The 19,504-nt window shown below is 41.7% G+C and overlaps 1 protein-coding gene across 7 annotated transcripts in view; it reads right to left on the bottom strand.

The window, feature by feature from the left end:
- GAREM1 (GRB2 associated regulator of MAPK1 subtype 1) overlaps positions 1-19,504 on the bottom strand; it is a 138,992-nt gene that overhangs the window by 100,816 nt on the left and 18,672 nt on the right. For 4 of the 7 annotated variants that reach the window (XM_065585441.1, XM_065585442.1, XM_065585450.1 and 1 more), the window contains exon 2: positions 9,436-9,576. The exons of the other annotated variants lie outside the window; for them this stretch is intronic. In XM_065585441.1, coding sequence (XP_065441513.1) covers positions 9,436-9,576 — 141 coding nt within the window. The remainder of the gene's footprint in view (positions 1-9,435; positions 9,577-19,504) is intronic. 7 annotated transcript variants of the gene reach the window in all.

Raw genomic sequence — 19,504 nt, forward strand, 5'->3', positions numbered from 1 at the left:
TGGAGGAAAATTCCTTCCCGACCCCAAATATGGCGATCAGTAAGACCCCGAGCATATAGGCAAGAGTCTCCATCCTGACCCCTTTTAGCCATTATGCTATTTACCTACCATTTCTTGGTTTTCCTTGACAACTATGTTTTACCATTAAACCATTCCCTCCATAAACTTATCTAACTTAATCTTAAAGCCAGACAAGTCCCTCGCCCCCACCGTTTCCCTCGGAAGGCCGTTCCAATATTTCACCCCTCTAACGGTCAGAAACCTTCGTCTAATTTCAAGCCTGAACTTCCCCACGGCCAGTTTATATCCATTCGTTCTCGTATCCACGTTAGTACTAAGCTGGAATAATTCATCTCCCTCCCTTGTATTAATCCCTCTAATATATTTAAAGATAGCAATCATATCCCCCCTCAGCCTTCGCTTTGTCAGACTAAACAACCCAAGCTCCTCTAGTCTCCTTTCATACGACAGGTTTTCCATTCCTCTGATCATCCTAGTGGCCCTTCTCTGCACCCGTTCCAGTTTGAGTTCATCTTTTTTAAACATGGGAGACCAGAACTGCACACAGTACTCCAAATGAGGTCTCACCAGCGCCTTGTACAACGGAAGCAGGACCTCCTTATCCCTACTAGATATACCTCGCCTAATGCATCCCAAGACAGCATTGGCTTTTTTCACCGCCACGTCACACTGTCGACTCAGTCATCCTGCGGTCTACAAGGACCCCTAGGTCCTTCTCCTCTTCCGTTACTTCTAACCAATGCGTCCCCATCTTGTAACTAAAATTGTTATTGGTCATCCCCAAATGCATCACCTTACACTTTTCACTATTAAATTTCATCCTATTTCTGACACTCCAATTCACAAGCTCATTCAAGTCTCCCTGCAGGATATCCCTATCCTCTTCCGAATTAACAACGCCTCCCACCTTCGTATCATCCGCAAACTTTACCAGCCCACTCCTGCAATCGGTTCCGAGGTCAGTTATAAATAGATTAAATAAAATGGGTCCCAAAACCGAACCTTGGGGAACTCCACTGGTAACCTCCCTCCAACCTGACAGTTCACCCTTCAATACGACCCGCTGCATTCTCCCCATTAACCAATTCCTTATCCATCTCTGGATTTTCAAATCGATCCCCATGTTTTTCAGTTTAACCAATAATTCCTCATGGGGTACAGTATCAAACGCTTTACTGAAATCCAGGTATATTAGGTCCACCGCATTTCCCTTATCTAATAAATCCGTTACTTTCTCAAAGAAGGAGATCAGATTCGTTTGGCACGATCTGCCCTTCGTAAAACCATGTTGTAAATTATCGCAATTGCCACTACCCTCCAGGTCCTCAACTAGTTTCTCCTTCAAAATTTTCTCTAACACCTTGCACACTACAGATGTTAAACTAACAGGCCTGTAGTTACCCGGATCACTTTTTTTCCCTTTTTTGAAAATAGGAACCACATTAGCTATTCTCCAGTCTAACGGGACCACCCCCGAGTTTACAGATTCATTAAATATTATCGCTAACGGGCCTGCTATTTCCCGCGCCAATTCCTTCAATATTCTCGGATGAAGATCGTCCGGTCCTCCCGACTTAGCCCCATTAAGGCGTTCAAGTTGTGTTTCCACCTCGGATACGGTAATCCCCCATCCCGAACGCCCCTCTGTAATGGTGCTAGTATCCCTAATCCCTTCATTGGCCTCATTAAACACCGACGCAAAATATTCATTGAGATATTGCGCCATGCCTAGATTGTCTTTAATCTCCTCTCCGGCAATAGTCTTCAGCGGTCCCACTTCTTCTTTCTTTGCTTTCTTCCTGTTTATGTGGCTGTAAAACCTCTTACTATTGCTTTTGATTCCCCTCGCTAGGTCCAATTCTACACGGCCTTTGGCCTTTCTCACTCTCTCTCTACATTCTCTGACTTCACTTTGGTACATTTCCTTACTGATCCCTCCCCTCTTCCACTCTTTGTACGCTTTCTGTTTTTTCCTAATCGCCCCTTTGAGTCGGTCGCTCATCCAGCTCGGTCTAAATCTCTTGCTTGGTAATCTTTTTCCCTTTTTGGGAATACAGGCCTCCGACAGCTCATGCATCTTTAACTTAAAGTAATCCCAGGCTTCTTCCGCCTTTAAATCCATTAATACGTTTGCCCAATCCACTTCCCTTACCAGTCCCCTTAATTTGTTAAAATTGGCCTTTTTAAAATTATAAACCCTAGTCTTTGACTTAATTCTGTTACTCCTTCCCTGTATTTTAAACTGAATTAGCTCATGATCACTGGAGCCCAAATTGTCCCCTACTACCACTTCCTCAACGAGGTCCTCACTACTTACCAGAATCAAATCTAAAATGGCCTCCCCCCTCGTCAGTTCAGCTACCACTTGATGGAGGAATTGATCAGCAAGCACATCTAGGAACATCTGAGCCCTATTATTGCTACTAGCGTTTGTTCCCCAATCTATTTCCGGGAAGTTAAAGTCCCCCATAATTACACAGTTTCTATTAGTAATTACTTCTCTAAGCACATTAAATAGTTCCTTATCCATATCCTGGGTCGATCCCGGCGGTCTATAGCACACTCCAAGCACTATCCCCGGAGAGGCTCTAGAAGTCCTATTACCCATTGTGAGTATTGCCCAGACGGACTCTGTGTTGTCTAATCCATCCACTATTATTTCTTTACAGTTTATTTCACTATTGACATACAATGCCACCCCCCCACCTTTACCTCTGTTCCGGTCTTTCCTAAACAGCGCATACCCCTCCATACCTGTGTTCCAGTTGTGACTGTCATTCCACCACGTTTCCGTTATTCCTACGATATCTGGTTTCAGCTCTTGGACCAGGAGCTCCAATTCCTCCATTTTATTACCTAGGCTTCTGGCATTGGTGTATAGACACCCTAATGTATGTCGTTTAGCCCGTCTCCCATTAGTAGCACTATATGTTGCGGGCCTCCTAGTGTCCGTCCCTCCTGTCCTTTCTATGTCCAATCTCATCTCCCCAGCTATGTCTCCTCTCATATTACTCACCTTCTCCATACTGGAATCTGGCGTGGAGATTAACTGTGCATCTCCCAACCGTCTCCCCAAACTTGCTAGTTTAAAGCTCTTTTGATAAGATGAGCCAGCCTCCCTCCCAGAAGTCTATTTCCTTCCCTACTCAGGTGAAGCCCATCCCGCGAGAACAGGTGTCTGTCCCCGAAAGCCTCCCAGTGGCCATACATCCCAAAGCCCTCCTTATAGCACCACTCCCTTAGCCAACTATTTATTCTCACAATCCTATCAGCCCTTTGCTGCCCTTCCCTCGGAACGGGCAGAATCCCACTAAAGATAATCTGAGCCTCTATCTCCTTGAGCGTCTTCCCCAGCCTGGCATAATCTCCCTTGATCCTCTCTAACGAGAACCTAGCCGTATCATTCGTTCCTACATGAAGGATTATCAGGGGGTTCTTACCTGCTCCTTGTAGGATCCTTTTCAACCGCAGGTCCACATTGCGTATCCTTGCGCCCGGTAGACAGCACACCCTTCTGTTCTCCGGGTCTGCCCTGGTCACAGGCCTATCCAATCTCCTCAGTAAAGAGTCTCCAATTACATACACCTGCCGTCGCCTGGCAACAGTGCGATCTAGTAATCTAGTCTCCGATCCCTCTAGTCCTGACCTGTGCCTATTCCTATCTTCCCTTATGCCTTCCTGAATCCTCACGGGGCCCAGAATTGGTGCTGTCTCCATCAACTCCTCCCCCCTCTCTCTTGGACTAGCAGCTCTTCTCTTCTTCCTCACCCTTCCATCTTCAGTTGCCACCTGCTGCCCCTCCACCTCGCTATCCAAACACTCGAACCTATTCCTGAGTTCTATTCCCCCCTCACTGGCCCTTCTTTTCCTTGGCCTGCTTCTCACAGTCACATGCTTCCACCTCCCATGTTCTCTCCCTTCCATTCCCCTCTCATCGTCCTCTACCTCTGCCTCTACCTCCGCCATAGGGCATACTTCTTCAGTGCCCCCTTGCCTGTCCTCCATCAGCTGCTCAAACCCCCGCCTAAACTCCACCAGGGTATCTACCTGCATCTCCAGCCCTTTAATCTTTTCCTCCAGTAACACTATCAGGCGACACTTCATACACACATACCTGTGTTCCAGCTCCCCTGCTAGGACCATATACATACCACAGCTTCCACATGCGGCCATCTGCATTCTGTCTGCTGCTGCTTGGCTCATGGCTGCTGCGATCTCTGCCCACTGCACCTGTGGACTCGGAGCACACACCGCGCCCTCCTGCCTCCCCCCTTACCTCCCCCTGCAAACTCCCTCTCAAACTCCCCTGTTAGCCGCCCTGTTTGCTGCCTCCGGTGCAGCTGCTCGCAGCTGTGCCGCTGCCTGGCTGGGAGGCCGCTTTTATGGGCCCCCTAATCAGCCAAGCCCCGCCCCCTACTCAGGGCTCGGCGTCCTTCCCAGCCCCCAGCCCCTGCAGGCCCCTACAAACACACAGGAACACACAAGAACAACAAGGACAGACGCAAATACAGGTACCTTCTCCTCCAATGAGAACTCCCTCTCAAACTCCCCTGTTAGCCGCCCTGTTTGCTGCCTCCGGTGCAGAAAGCTATAGACCATTGCCTGAGCTGATGTTATTAATTTTTCCAACCTGGCTCATGCATAATTCACACAATCAGTTGAAGATGCTACAGAGACAGATGTCCATTTGTTCAGTGTGTGCATCTAGGACTAGGTGTATTTTAAACATTTATAACGCTATTTTACAACAGGGTGCCTCCTTGATAGCTTTCATTTATGAAATAAGACGGTGGGTACCAATTACCCTGGGAAAGGACAGACACACTAGACAGCAAATTAACACCAATACCGAGTAACGTAATGTCTTTAAACTCTCATGAAGCCAGATTCTATCCATACACATCAAGATAGGACTCACAATCAAAATGTTAATTTTGACCCACCCTTCATTTAACATGCATGTGAAGACTTATCTTTTGTTTTAGGAGCCAGATCACATTAGCCATTTTGTTTTAATTATATGAAAATTGAACTAGACGCTACATTAACTTTAGCTTTTACTCTAAAGAGAAGCAGACTGGAAACAGTATTCAAAAGGGAACACTCTCAGACTTACAGCTGTGTCATACTTAACTGTTCCTCTACAACAAGAATCTAACCTTGCCACCATCCATAGTAGAATATTTACACTGAAGCAGTGGAAAAAACCCTGGAAGTGATGGTCAACAGGACAGTAGAGTTAAGCCCAGGATTCATCATTCAATAATTCATTTCCATCCTGCTAAAAAAAGCTTTGGGTGAAATAAATATTAATATTTAGCTTTCTAAACAGCATTTGTACCTCATTTTGAGGGGTAGCAAAAATAATGCTTGCTCAATACTAGCAATTATGTATACGAATGATAGTCTCGTGGTAATTAAACCTATAATCCAGGAGAATAAAATTAGTTTCAACTTCTCCTTCTCGTTCACTAGTTGCACTCAGAAATCATAATGGAAGCTACTTTACTATAATTTTGACAGAAAAAGCTACTCTATCCTTAAAAAAAAATAAAAAAAAATAAAATAAAGATTGCTATTATAACAGCCACCGGAACTCAATAGGTCTTATAGAAAATACCCGTATCAAAATGCTAGTGTGGTGTTCACACTGCATGTTCCCAATTCATAGGCGCTTAAAGTTACAGCATTCGTTAAAAGAACAGTAGTCAGCAAAGCATTAGATGGCCAAGATTTATAGAGATACAACATTTGGCATCACATGATAACAAAAAGCACCAACAGACATTTTAAATCCTTCAGAGGCTAGCTCTAGAGTAGCCATTAAGACAACTCTAAATGGTGTAAATCCACACCAAACGACCTGCCAAGTGATGGGCATTTTTACAAATACAAATCAGAATTTTTGATATAAATTGGCTAGTAGCTAAATATACCTCCAGTACACATCAATACCAACCACAGCTGAAGACCATACCCTTTAGTAACACTTGGATCAGGGCTGGCAGTTGAGTGCGTTAATATGGAGAAGCTGCCATTAAATCTACGTAAACGCACCATCCAAACAGTAATTACGAAAACTTCTCTGAGAAAAGGCGACACACACACACACACACACACACACACACACACACTTACACAAGTTCTTCTTTCCCAGTACATCATCACCTGTAACATTGCATGTTTTCAAAATAATTTCTAACTAATGTCTAATGTGCAGAGTCCTGCACTTAGGACGGAAGAATCCCATGCACTGCTACAGACTAGGGACCGAATGGCATTTTGGGCTGTATAAGTAGGGGCATTGCCAGCAGATCAAGGAACGTGATCGTTCCCCTTTATTCGACATTGGTGAGGCCTCATCTGGAATACTGTGTCCAGTTTTGGGCCCCACACTACAAGAAGGATGTGGAAAAATTGGAGAGAGTCCAGCGGAGGGCAACAAAAATGATTAGGGGTCTGGAGCACATGACTTATGAGGAGAGGCTGAGGGAACTGGGATTGTTTAGTCTCCAGAAGAGAAGAATGAGGGGGGATTTGATAGCAGCCTTCAACTACCTGAAGGGAGGTTCCAAAGAGGATGGAGCTCGGCTGTTCTCAGTGGTGGCAGATGACAGAACAAGGAGCAATGGTCTCAAGTTGCAGTGGGGGAGGTCCAGGTTGGATATTAGGAAACACTATTTCACTAGGAGGGTGGTGAAGCACTGGAATGCGTTACCTAGGGATGTGGTGGAGTCTCCTTCCTTGGAGATTTTTAAGGCCCGGCTTGACAAAGCCCTGGCTGGGATGATTTAGTTGGGAATTGGTCCTGCTTTGAGCAGGGGGTTGGACTAGATGACCTCTTGAGGTCCCTTCCAACCCTGATATTCTATGATTCTATGAAGCTATTCCAGGACAGTGTCAGAACCCAGCAAGTGTGTATGTTCACCTCATATAGAGTAAGCTCTGAAATTCTTCATTAGTTAAGGTAAAATTCAGAAGTTGATATTTAGTTTTTGATCAGAACTTTTCCATACCCATAGAAGGCATTTTAATGTTTAGCTTACAATATAATGAATTACACTTAAGTAGGAGGGAAAGTTGGTTTTACTTTTCTAGTAAGTGTTTTATTTTTCCTGTGATGGTTTCTTTACTGGTAGCAAAGTGTATTATGCATATTAAACACACATTTTTTGTTGGTATTAGCCACATCCTATACTGATAGAATCCTTATGCAAAACTAGACTTCTGTGGGATCTTGGGAGTATAACCTAATTATTTCAGATTTTTATCTCAGACACATCTATGTAAATCTGGAGTTACTACATAGGGTGGAGTGACTCTGGATTCATACCATGTAACAGATTAGGATCTAACCCTAATCTCAAATTCAGAATTAATGAAACCAATATTTCAAGGAAAAAACAGGAAATAAGTTAACTACTGCAAAAAGACATCACTAGTAACAATCATGCATCAATAACCCCTTGAGATGTGCCAATAATGAGTTTAATTTTATGTTTCCCATCTTCTAAGAGTACACCGAAGATTCTAAAACACGCCATTCAGTATGTAGAAAGCTAAGTGTTTATTTGACCAAAGCATTACAGCTCAAGCAGTGCAGGGGTCTTTGAGATTGCTGCTACTATGCATAAACTAAAAACTGTTTACACTAAACAAGTTTAATGCCACACATGTTATGATATACTGTTGTGCCTTCACACTGAAGAATATAAATGTAGCTTTTTAAATTAAGTTTCCAAACTCCAAGGAGAAATAGAAATGGGGAAAAAAAACTAGCGTAAGTCCCATCATTGAAATATAGCGTATCACTGCTGCAAGTCTTTCATATTCAAAACTGTTATTACATTAATTATGTATTAGAACGAACCAAAACGACAGTGTTAACAAAAGGACAGTAATCTAGTCAACACAATATAGGAAAGAAAAGGAAAATGTGATTCCAATTTTGTTTTACATTTTATTAGTGTTTATAACTCAAGTTGTCCATTACACTTCCCATCCTCCACCCCACCCCAGTTTTTCCCCCCCATAGAGAGGAGTTTATATATCTTCCTGTGGTAGATTTTATTTAAATGCTAAACATGTTTATCTGGTCCAATTTGGGGGTGGAAATACAGCAAATTCTTAGGTGATACAAAATAGTACTAAAGCAGTTTTTGCCACAAAGAAAATAACTTGGAAATGATATTAATTAATTATATCACATTTATGTGTAACAATAAAAAAAAAGCATACTTTGTGCAGTCTGTAGCAGGAAGGTATTGCAGCTGAGTTAGTATTATGCTATGATTTTATATCACTCTCTGGCTCTTACTGTGGTACTATTGTAAACCCCTACCATGAAAATATGCAGCTAAGTGTAAAGTTTATTCCAGCTCTGTCCTATTTCACTTGCGCTACTACTAAAAAGTACTCAAAAATACTATGAAATATTGTTAATGAGTTCATATGAAAACTACTGGCAGCTAATTATACTCCAAAATTATATCCTATTTTACTAAATAGTAGGGCTGTCAATCGGAGTTAACTCAAGTGATTAACATAAAACAAATTAACTAGATTAAAAAATAGTCGTGATTAATCGCAGTTTTAATTGCAATGTTAATAGAATATCAATTTAAATTTATTATAAATACTTATGATTTTCTACATTTTCAAATATATTCATTGCAGTTACAATATAGAATACAAAGTGTACAATGCTCACTTTATATTTTTTTATTACAAATATTTGCACTGTAAAAAAAGGAATAGTATTTTTCAATTCACCTGATATGAGTACTGTAAGTGCAATCTCTTTATCATGAAATTATAACTTACAAATGTAGAATTATTATTTTTTTATACAACTGCACTCAAAACAAAACAATGTAAAATTTTAGAGCCTACAAATCCACTCAATCCTAATTCTGGTTCAGCCAATCAAGTTTGTTTACATTTATGGGAGACAATGCTGCCCACTTCTTATTTATAATGCCACCTGAAAGTGAGAACAGGCACGGTTGTAGCCGATGTTTAGCATATCTGGCATTCAAATACCTTGCAACGTTTGTATAGCCCTTCATGCTTCTACCACCATTCCAGAGGACATGCTTCCACGCTGAATTTAAATTGGTATTCAATTATTTTTTAACAATGCAATTAAAACTGATTAATCATGACTTTTTTTTTAAATCTACTAAATAGTTATGTGATTTACCAGCGTGCTGCCTAAATAAATACAAATGCATTCAGTCTAATGCAGTAGCCCTGGGTGTGGCTTCAGTTCCTCTTATGCTCTCTGTTACAAAGTTCAGCCACAATCACTAACATCAGATGTTTAGCTTCTCTCTGCCAAGCAAAGTGGTCAATGTAATTGACAGGCAATTCATTTTCTTTGATAGTTTATTTTAAAATCAATGATAGCTTTACCTGCATAATGTACAGGGATTTCTATCTTTGGCCCTATGACATAATGACCCTCCTCCAGACTATGAGCTGTAATTGTTGTCCACTGCCGGCATGAATGAATCACAAGGTAATCATTTTCTCGAAGGCCTTCAACAGCGTCTCCTGCAAAACAGATGTAATTTTATATCAGATTCACTGCATAAAGAAATACTACGAAACTCTGCATTACACAACTTAAAGCCATTTATTTCACATTATGTTTACTGCAGTGATTAAGTATTTTACCCAACCTAAATATCAAAAGTTTCTGATGACAGGTTACAATCTTATACATTTTCATTTAGCAATTTACTCTTACAACTGGAGAAAATAAAATTAAATATTAACATAGGAATACTAGAAAAATGTAATTCAGTTATTCAGCAGCAACTCTAGGGTTCTTATGAAGAAAGCTAGAATGAGCAGACTTTTTGGCCTCCATTTATTTTTATTTAGCTCACTTAATGAGAAGCACATGACATTTTAATTTTCAAAATACAGAGATTACCAGTGTGCTTACTCATACTTTACTGGGGGTTTTGCAGCAAGTGGTGAGAGAGAACAGAACAAGGGAAGACTTCCCCACCCCACATACAATGATGAGCCTTATTAAAGAACACACTGGAATTGTCTGTACAAAATCAGCATTAATTGTTATTGAGAATTATGGAGTTACACAAAACAAGGTATTTTGTTTCTAAACAAAAGGTCCATTTCATAATCCAGCTTTGCAATTATATGCTCAATCATAAAATACAAGAAAGCACAATTCTGCACATTGAAGAGCAGAAGCACTTATAAGACGGATCAAGTATCTCCTACTGTACTGCACACTACTGCAGTGGATCCATTTTCTGATCAAAAAGATAGCGGAACAAACACCTCTGAGGATAGACGAACGTGACATGGTGCAATCACACACAAATCTAAACTCAGATCTCAGTTTTATATACACATACAGATGTAGTTGGTAAGCATCACCTGTCATTTACATTAAATAATGTATTCAGATCAACACTTTTGTAGCACTAATGCTTGCTTTACATTCTATTTATTAAAGCATTTTAAACAGGCATCATAGACAGAGGTATAACAAGTTACACAAAATATACCGCATTGTTATACGTGTCCTAGATAAGAGGATACCAAATAATTTTCACAAGTTACAGACCGTAACAAGTCAGTTATTCCTATATACAAAGATATTTTGAGCTTACAACATTAACATCTGAAATTAGCATATCTCCTCCCACAGGTTCAGTCCATTCAGAGGATGACTTCCATTTTGTGCCCCAGACTGTTCTACAAGAATTTGCAGCCATATCAGTTATGGTGAACAGGACATTGGATATACTCCTGGGGGTGGAAAGATATTTCAGTTTAGTCATTCTACTCTCTTCCCACTCACTACCCAGTTGGCAATTCCTGTTATTTGAGGCTCAATCCTGCAGTCTTTATACCAAAGTTTTCTAATGCTGAAGTAAATGAAAATTCAACATGAGCAAGAAATGTAAAGCCAACCTTTGCTTACGTGGTTTTGCCAGATGAACTTCCTTTTTCTGTTGGCAGCTATCAAGCCCATCCCAAAACACTCCAAAGTTCATTTCCCCCATAATTGTCCAGCCTCTACAGCTCCTTTGGGTGTCCCTATCAAATTTCAGATGCACATGCCACTCAATATTCCTGGTCAGGACAGAAGTGTTTGGCATGTACAGCGCCTGTGAGAGTCATGTCACATGGCCAAACTGGCAGACAAGAAGGTGCAATACAATTTTCAAAGAGCAATAGACCTCATAATGTAAAAAAAAAAAAAAAAAAAAAACCACCACCAAAGCAGTCCATAGATAAGATATCATCATTACAATACCTCACACACTGGGTTCTGGGGCCATAGCATTTACATTACAGTGTATTTAACAGTCCATGTGCCATACTCTGTCTCCTACATAGCATGTTGCTTTTACCTATCTTCAATCGCATTCAGTCTTTCTACTTAATGCATAGGAAAGAGCCTTAAGGCAAATTCATTCTGTCTTTCTATTACAATGCCTTTAAAGTCATCAGAGACTGATATGTAACCAACACAGGCCAGGGGTAGTGGGGCAAAAATGCCAACAATTTTAGGTTTTATTTTCCCTTTTCCCCACCAATCATGGCCAAAAAACTTTCATAAAGCAAGTCCTCTTTCAACCTTGCTATCAAGTTTGGAAATGAATATTCCCCTCAACTACTACAGAAGCTCATATACCCTCTTCACTCCTGGAACTGGATCCTCCAAGTTCCTCATGCAGATAATTAGTGCAGAATTTCACCATCTCGAATTGTTTTTATTTTCCCTGCTGAGACCCTCCACAAAGGAGATACAGGCAAACAGGACTATGTAAAGTAACAGGCAACTTCTAATACTCCGTTTGCAATGGCCACCACCTGTTCTAATCCTGGGAGCATGAAATGCTGCATTCCGTCAAAGTACCATCCACCTACACGTTTTAAAGACATGTTCTGTGGGAATTTATAGATGTAAGACCAGAAGAGGACATTAGGTAATCTAGTTTGACCTAGTGTATAAAACAGGTCACAGAATTTAATCCACTTACTCCTGTATTAAACCCAATAACTTGCATTTGACTGAACAATATCTTCCAGGAAAACATCCAATCTTGAACACTTCAGGACATGGAGAATCCACTACTTCTCTTGGTAGTTTGCTCTGATTTGTCACGGTTAAAAATGTGTGCCTCATTTCTAATTTAAATTTGTCTGGCTTCAATTTACAGTTCCTGTTATGTCCTTCTCCACTAGATTAAATAGTCCTTTAGCACCTGCTACTTTATCCATGTGAAGATACAATTCTAGTATATCCTCACCATTTGTAGTCTAGAGAGAAAAGGTGGCTTCAACATAAGGATTGGTATTCAAAACTGAATTCTTGATATTCCAATGAATGGATGGAGTCTGTTTAGTTAATGTAATTTCTTCTACTTTCATTACAACACCCACTCCTGCAGCATGGTTGTTTCTGAGCAAGTGAGGGGGGTGAGAGGGAGTCTGGGGAGGAAATGGCAAACTTGCTTCACTGTAGGGGAATGACCTCCAGTCCCACCATGTTTTTGAAGTAAGGTCAGGTAATTGGCAGAAGAACCTCATGTGCACGTGCACACACACAGCCTTTCTATAATCTCCCCCCTCTGGTAGCTTGTGATCAGAGTAGGCAAGATAACTGCTAATATACAAAACTTCTCTTCAAATATTTCGGTCACACATAGCAAATTAGAATTGGTGTGTTTGAAAAAGAGAAGATTTTACAGGAAGACATCCAATAACAGATTCAGTTTCTGGTTAAGGCAGACTTACAGTTCATATGGCTAAATTCATGCTTTTTATAGTAATTGGCAACAAGCAATTAATTTTGTCCTACAGTAAATATAATGATCATGCCCATATGGAATTAACTGGCTACAGTGCATGACGTTTAAAGGCAGTACAAAGCATACCTTGCACACCTTTTTCTGTCACTGAGAGTTCAAAGTTATAATTTCAAAACAATACACAAATAAAAAGCTTGTGTGTAATGATCAGGAATTTCAGAGGTCATCCTTGTACAGTATGAAAAAAGTTATACTCAGCAAAGGACACAGACAAGAATTGTTTCCTTTATGGTTTTCATGAAGTGATTTGTCAATGTTTACTGTATTAATTAAAACTGGGTGGGGACTAGGAGTGTAGAGTATCAGAGGGATAGCCGTGTTAGTCTGTATCCACAAAAACAATGAGGAGTCTGGTGGCACCTTAAAGACTAATAGATTTATTTGGGCAAAAGCTTTCGTGGGTAAAAAACCCCCTTCTTCAGATACATGGAGTTAAAGTTACAGATTCAGGCATAAATATACTGACACACGAAGAGAAGGGAGTTACCTTACAAGTGGAGAACCAGCGTTGACAAGGCCAATTCTGTCAGGGTGGATGTGGTCCACTCCCAATAATTGATGAGGAGGGGTCAATACCAAGAGAGGGAAAATTGCTTTTGTAGTGAGCCAACCACTCCCAAATTAATGGTGTTAAGTTTGCAAATGAATTGTAGCTCCGCAGCTTCTCTTTGAAGTCTGTTTTTGAAGTTTTTTTTGTTGAAGGATGGCTACTTTTAAATCTGTTATTGAATGTCCAGGGAGACTGAAGTGTTTTCCTACTGGCTTTTGTATGTTCCCATTCCTGATGTCTGATTTGTGTCAATTTATTCTTTTACATAGAGTCTGTCCGGTTTGGCCCACGTACATGGCAGAGGGGAGTGCTGGCACATATCACATTAGTAGATCTGCAAGTGAGTGAACCCCTGATGCTGTGGTTGGGTCCTCTGATAGTGTCGCTAGAGTAGATACGGGGACAGAGTAGGCAACGGGGTTTGTTACTGGGATTGGTTCCTGGGTTAGTGTTTCTATGGTGTGGTGTGTAGTTGCTGGTGAGTATTTGCTTCAGGTTGGGGGGCTGTCTATAAGCAAGGACCGGCCTGCCTCCCAAGGTCTGAGAGAGTGAGGGATCATTTTCCAGGAAAGAAACTACACCATCTGCTCAAGAAACGCCCTGCTATAGCACAGGAACAAATCTACACAGACATATTCCTAGCGCCCCGACCAGGGGTATTCTATCTGCTACCCAAGATCCATAAACCTGGAAATTTCTCACAATCACATCAGCTTTTGTTAAGAGAGAAAAGATCCACTAGGATCCAGTAGGATCTCACACCAAGATCAGGTTTTAAGTTTGAGTGCAATTGTTCAGAATTGAATGAGAGCACCGTGGTTGGTCATATGCTGGAACTGAAAGAAGTGAGAGTTTGGGTATTAGGATGTTTCAGTGGCCAGTCATGTCATTGGACGTTGGTGTGGATGTGCTCATTACTTGAACTGAATTTCCTCGATTTTAAGTGATTGTGTTAGGAAATGGACTCCAACAATTTTAACTGTAAACTAAAGCTTTTGGGGTAGAATATATTCAGTATGAACTCCATTCTTTCATATTAAGGATTTGGGGGTCAGTGGGCAGATGTGTGTTTTTGTAGAGTTATATGGCTTCATGCATCCTACTGAAAAGGCAAACAGTGAAAGTATTTTACAGGAATGCACTATTTTACTGTGCAAGAGCAGATGCTTTTATTTAACTCAGCGTGTTTAGTAAATATCATCTACAAGTCTGCTGCAGTAGTTAAAAATCACATCTACTCTTAAAAGTCAGTGAATGGGGTTGCTCTAGTTTAACAATTAAATTTTGGTCCATTAAGTTTCATAAAACAGCATTCTTGCCCATTACACACATTGTAGGTGACCACTTTTCAATTCCAACAAGCACTAGTAAACTGACATTCAAGTTACTTACAAAATATGAAGATCAACATGAATCATTCACTTACAAAAAATATGCTGTTGAAAATAAAATACAGAGCTACAAGAATCTAAACATTGTAAAATGCCACATTTGGTCATCTTGGTTAAAAGTTTATATCCACCCCTTAAACATTAAATTTTTTACTCTGGAGACATTTAAAATGGAGGTAGAGAGTTTGGGAAAAGGAGAAAGGTAAGAGACAACCATGTAAATAAACCAGATTAACTAGATACCATATTTCCAGCAGAAAGATTCTGAAGGAAGCACTTCTTTGTCTTCATTCCAAGATGAAACTGAGCCTAGAACTATCCCTTATTCTTCTTTTGAAGACACTGAAGTTTGTAAAAGTTTCTCTTCCTATAATGAAGAATCTTTTTTTCCTTTCTCACAAGAAAGCTGAAAAAGCAGCTCATTGTCTAAAATCATCCCTAAATTGTGAACCCTAGTAACTGACAGCACTGTAGAAGCTGACCATATGCCTCTTGGTAAAGAATAAATTATGAGCCCTATTGGATGGCTTCAATCTCCAGGGCCACCCAGAGGGGGGGGCAAGTGGGTAATTTGCCCCAGGCCCCGGGCCCCACAGGGGCCTCCACGAGAATGGTTGAGGCTCACCCCCGCCATACCCCTGGCGCCTCAGCGCGTCCTGAACAGCGCTGCAGCCGCATGGCTCCAGCGGGCCTGAGCTCCTCCCTGCTCAGAGCCGCGTGGTAAGGGGGTGGGACTGCGAGCTCCGGGACGTGTGTGCTGAGGCGCCAGGAGGCGGGGGTAAGCGGCTGGGGCGGTTGGATAAGGAGTAGGGAGTCCCAGGGACAGTCGGGGACAGGGAGGGGGGGTTGGATGGGGCAGAGGTTCTGGGGGGGTGGTCAGGGGACAAGGAGCAGGATGGGTCAGGGATTCTCTAAAAAAAAATTTCATTTGAAATGTTTAGCAGGGTTTTTATTTATTTATTTATTTGTTTGTTTGCTTTTGTTTTTCTGCTTCTTGGTGAAACAAGAACCAAAAACGCCTCCAAGGTTTTCAATTTGTTGTTACCCCTCTACCCCACCTCCTTTCTCTCCCTCTTTACCTTTTTCTTGCCCTGAGAGGGAAAAGGAGGCAAGGTGAAGGAAAGCCCAAGAGAGGAAAAGCTCAATGAAAACCATTTTTAAAGACTTTAATTTAAGTGGAAAACAAAAGTTGAATAAAACAAAATTTTCTACACATTTTTTCTTAAATGTTGTTTTGATTGAACAAAAAAAAAAAAACCACCACACAGGCTTCTGTATACTCCTTATGCCTAGTCTGAATGGCCCACTGGCCCGAGTTCAGTCTCATAGGGGGCACCTGCTTAGGGTTACCATATTAAAGGTTTTTAAAAAGAGGACACTCCACAGGGCCCTGGCCCCGCCCCTTCCCCCAAAGTCCCCGCCCCAACTCCGCCCCCTCCCCTGAGCACCCCGCATTCCCCCTCCTCCTCCCTCCCAGCCACGCGAAACAGCTGCCCGAGCACTACCGGTTTCACGGTTTGCCGGGCAGCCCCCAGACCCTGTGTCCCCGGCTGGGCACTTCCCCTCCCAGGCTCCAGCTGCGCTGGGGAAGCGCCCGGCCCCACGGCACAGGGTCTGGAGGTCTGGGGGCTGCCTGGCAAACCATGAAGCTGGTAGCGCTCCGGTAGCTCGGTTCTTCAGCTACCCAGACCTGAGGTGTCGGGGGTGGGGGAAGGGGAGAAACAACAGCCGCCGCCGCAGCGGGGAATCCGCCTGCAGCTCTCAGCCTGCCGGAGCCGCTCAGGTAAGCAGGGGACTAGGGCAGGGATGCCGGCATTTTCCCGGACATGTTTGACTTTTTGGCAATTCCCCCCCAGACGGGGATTTGAGCACCAAAAAGCCAGACATGTCTGGGAAAATCTGGACATATGGTAACCCTACACCTGCTAAATATAGCTTGCTTACCTTAACTCTCAGCTTCTCACCCAGCCTCTGTCCCAGTACCTAGATATCTGGCTGAAACTGTTACTTCTGCTGGATGGCATGAGCACATTCCTCCTTCTGACCTATAACTGAGTCACTCCTTGGGCAAAGAAGAAAAATAATGTATTTCTGCTCTTCAGATTAATCACAAGACAGTTCTACACTATTTTAACCAAGTATGTGCTTGGCCTGCCTTCTATGGCTCAGTCATGTACAGGCAGGTGAAATAGTGGGTGAAAAGCTGGTTGAAGGACAGTAATCAAGGAATGGTTATCAATGATACACTTTCAAACTGGGGGAATGTGTCCAGCAGGTCCCACCGGGGTCCAGTACTACTCAATATTTTCATAATTCAACTGGATAATGGAGTGGAAAGTTCACTTATGCAATTTGCAGATAACACCAGGCTGGGAGGGGTTGAAAGCACTTTGGAGGACAGGATTAGAATTTGAAATGCCCTTGATACATTGGAGGATTGGTCTGAAATCAGCAGATGAAATTCAATAAAAACAAATGCAAAGTACTACACTTAGGAATGAAAAAATCAAATGCATAACTACAAAATGGGGAATAACTAGCTAGGCAATAGTACTGCTGGAAAGGATCTGGGGATTATAGTGAATCACAAAGTGAATGTGTCAACAATATGATGCAGCTACAAAAGAGACTAATATCATACTAGGTTGTTATGACATATGTTGCAACCTTGTGCAGTATCTCTGGGGATACATACTGTATTAAGCTTATGAATGGTTTATGAATCACTGTGGGCCAGGGACTGTATGCAATTTGGGGCAGTGGAGGAGAGCGAGGGGGAATGAGACCACAGATCCTCCAGGAACTAAAAGCGGTGGATGGTGATTTAAGGTGAATCACTCAGGTTGTAAAGACCTCCAGAGAGGTACCATGCCTGGGGACGCTTGCATAAACCGATTCAAACTAGGTTTTCCAGAGACCAACGGACTAAGAAAGGATGTTCGGCATAAAAAGTCTGCATTTAAACTTTTGATTCAGCAAGCAGACAAGTCCTTCTGACCAAAGAGGCAACCCTTCCAAAAGAGCTGGAAGGACTTTGGCTTACTAGGGCCCCCATCAGATTGAGCGGTGACATCTGATAAGCTTTTAGAGTGTGTCATAAACATACAGTTAAGGTTAATTCCTCTTTTACTTGTAAAGGGTTAAGAAGCTCACATAACCTAGCTGACACCTGACCAACAGGACCAATAAGGAGACAAGATACTTTCAAATCTGAGAGGGAGGAAAGTCTTCGTCTGTCTGTTGTGTGTGCGCTTTTGCCGGAGAAGATTAAGGAGGCAAGCCATCAAACTCCATTAAAATTCAAAAGTTTTGGATTTCTTTTTAAAGCAGATTTTTTTTATTGTTTCTTTAAACAATCAAACACAGCAAGCAGCAAATATTTGGCCACACACTTCTGAAACCCCAAATCATGTTCAGGTTTTGGCAGACTTATTTCAGCTTTTCAATTCAAAATGTGTTGTGTTTTTTTTTTTTTTTTTTTTTTTAAAGGAAAGCAGACATTGTCCATGATATTTTCTGCTTTTTAAAAACCCCTAGTTTTCGATCCAAAAAAAGTTTTGATGGAAAATATTTGTCCAACCCTTTTAATTAACTTTAGTGCCTTTTAGCACTAGCTGATGCTGAGAACCAGTGATACCTTATAAAGGTGACTTGAAAAGAAATGTTCTCAAAACTGTAGAACAGTCAAAATCTCTACTATGCACAGTAGCATGTAGCCATTTGGAAGCAGTTCAATCTCATCGAGACAAAAAAAATAGTCTTTTCCATTTAAATATCAACTCCAGCTATAATTAAAACGATAGTTACTATGTTTCAAACACACAAACTGCCCAGCTTTGGTTTAACAGCTGGGAAAGAGCACACACAAATGAGAACAGCATGACAATCTTTTCTAGCCAAAGGCTAATCAATGTTTATTTCCCATCCAGCTCAGAACCTAGGAGAATGTTACCAATGTATCATGTTTTATTTCTATGGCATCGTTATACTGAATTACCATAGCAACTTCTCCCTTGTAGAACAGGTGCCTCTTTATTCCCTCAGATTACTTTTTAACTAATCTGAAAAAAAGATTTGAGTAATTCCACTTCTAAACTTAGATTTTGGGGGGGAAGAAATGCACGGTTCTTGTAAAGTCGGAGTATTAAAATTAAGAGGATAGGATTTCTCTTAATATCAGTGAGAACATGCAAGCTGCTCTCCTGCTTAATTCTGATAAGATCAAAACCTTAACTAAAAAAGTCAGCACTACAGTTTGCTACCAATTTAGACCATAGACCAGTGTTCCCCAAACTGTGGGGGGCACGTTGGAATGTTCAACGGGGCAAGGCAGGGCCCGGACCAGCCCCCATGGGGGGCAGGAAGGGAGCACCATCCATCCCCACAGCCTGGCCCCCAGATCTAGCTTCTGACCGCAGTTCCAGAGGGGAGCATGGATAGATTTCAATACGGGCAAGGCGGGGCGGGGGGGGGGGGCGTGACGGAAAAATCTGGAACCCACTGCCAAAGACTGTCTACATCAGTTGTGTAAATGAGGCACCTTAATAAGGCATTAATGTTTCATTCTGTATTTAATTTTATAGAACTGTGGTGGGTGGGTTAGTTTTGTTATTTGCTTAATCCAGTACCCCCTGGATCTAATCTCACCACCACTGACAGGCTGCACATCATATTTCTTCCAT

This window comes from Chrysemys picta, chromosome 2 (genome assembly GCF_011386835.1).
Source record: "Chrysemys picta bellii isolate R12L10 chromosome 2, ASM1138683v2, whole genome shotgun sequence".
Classification (NCBI taxonomy): domain Eukaryota; kingdom Metazoa; phylum Chordata; order Testudines; family Emydidae; genus Chrysemys; species Chrysemys picta.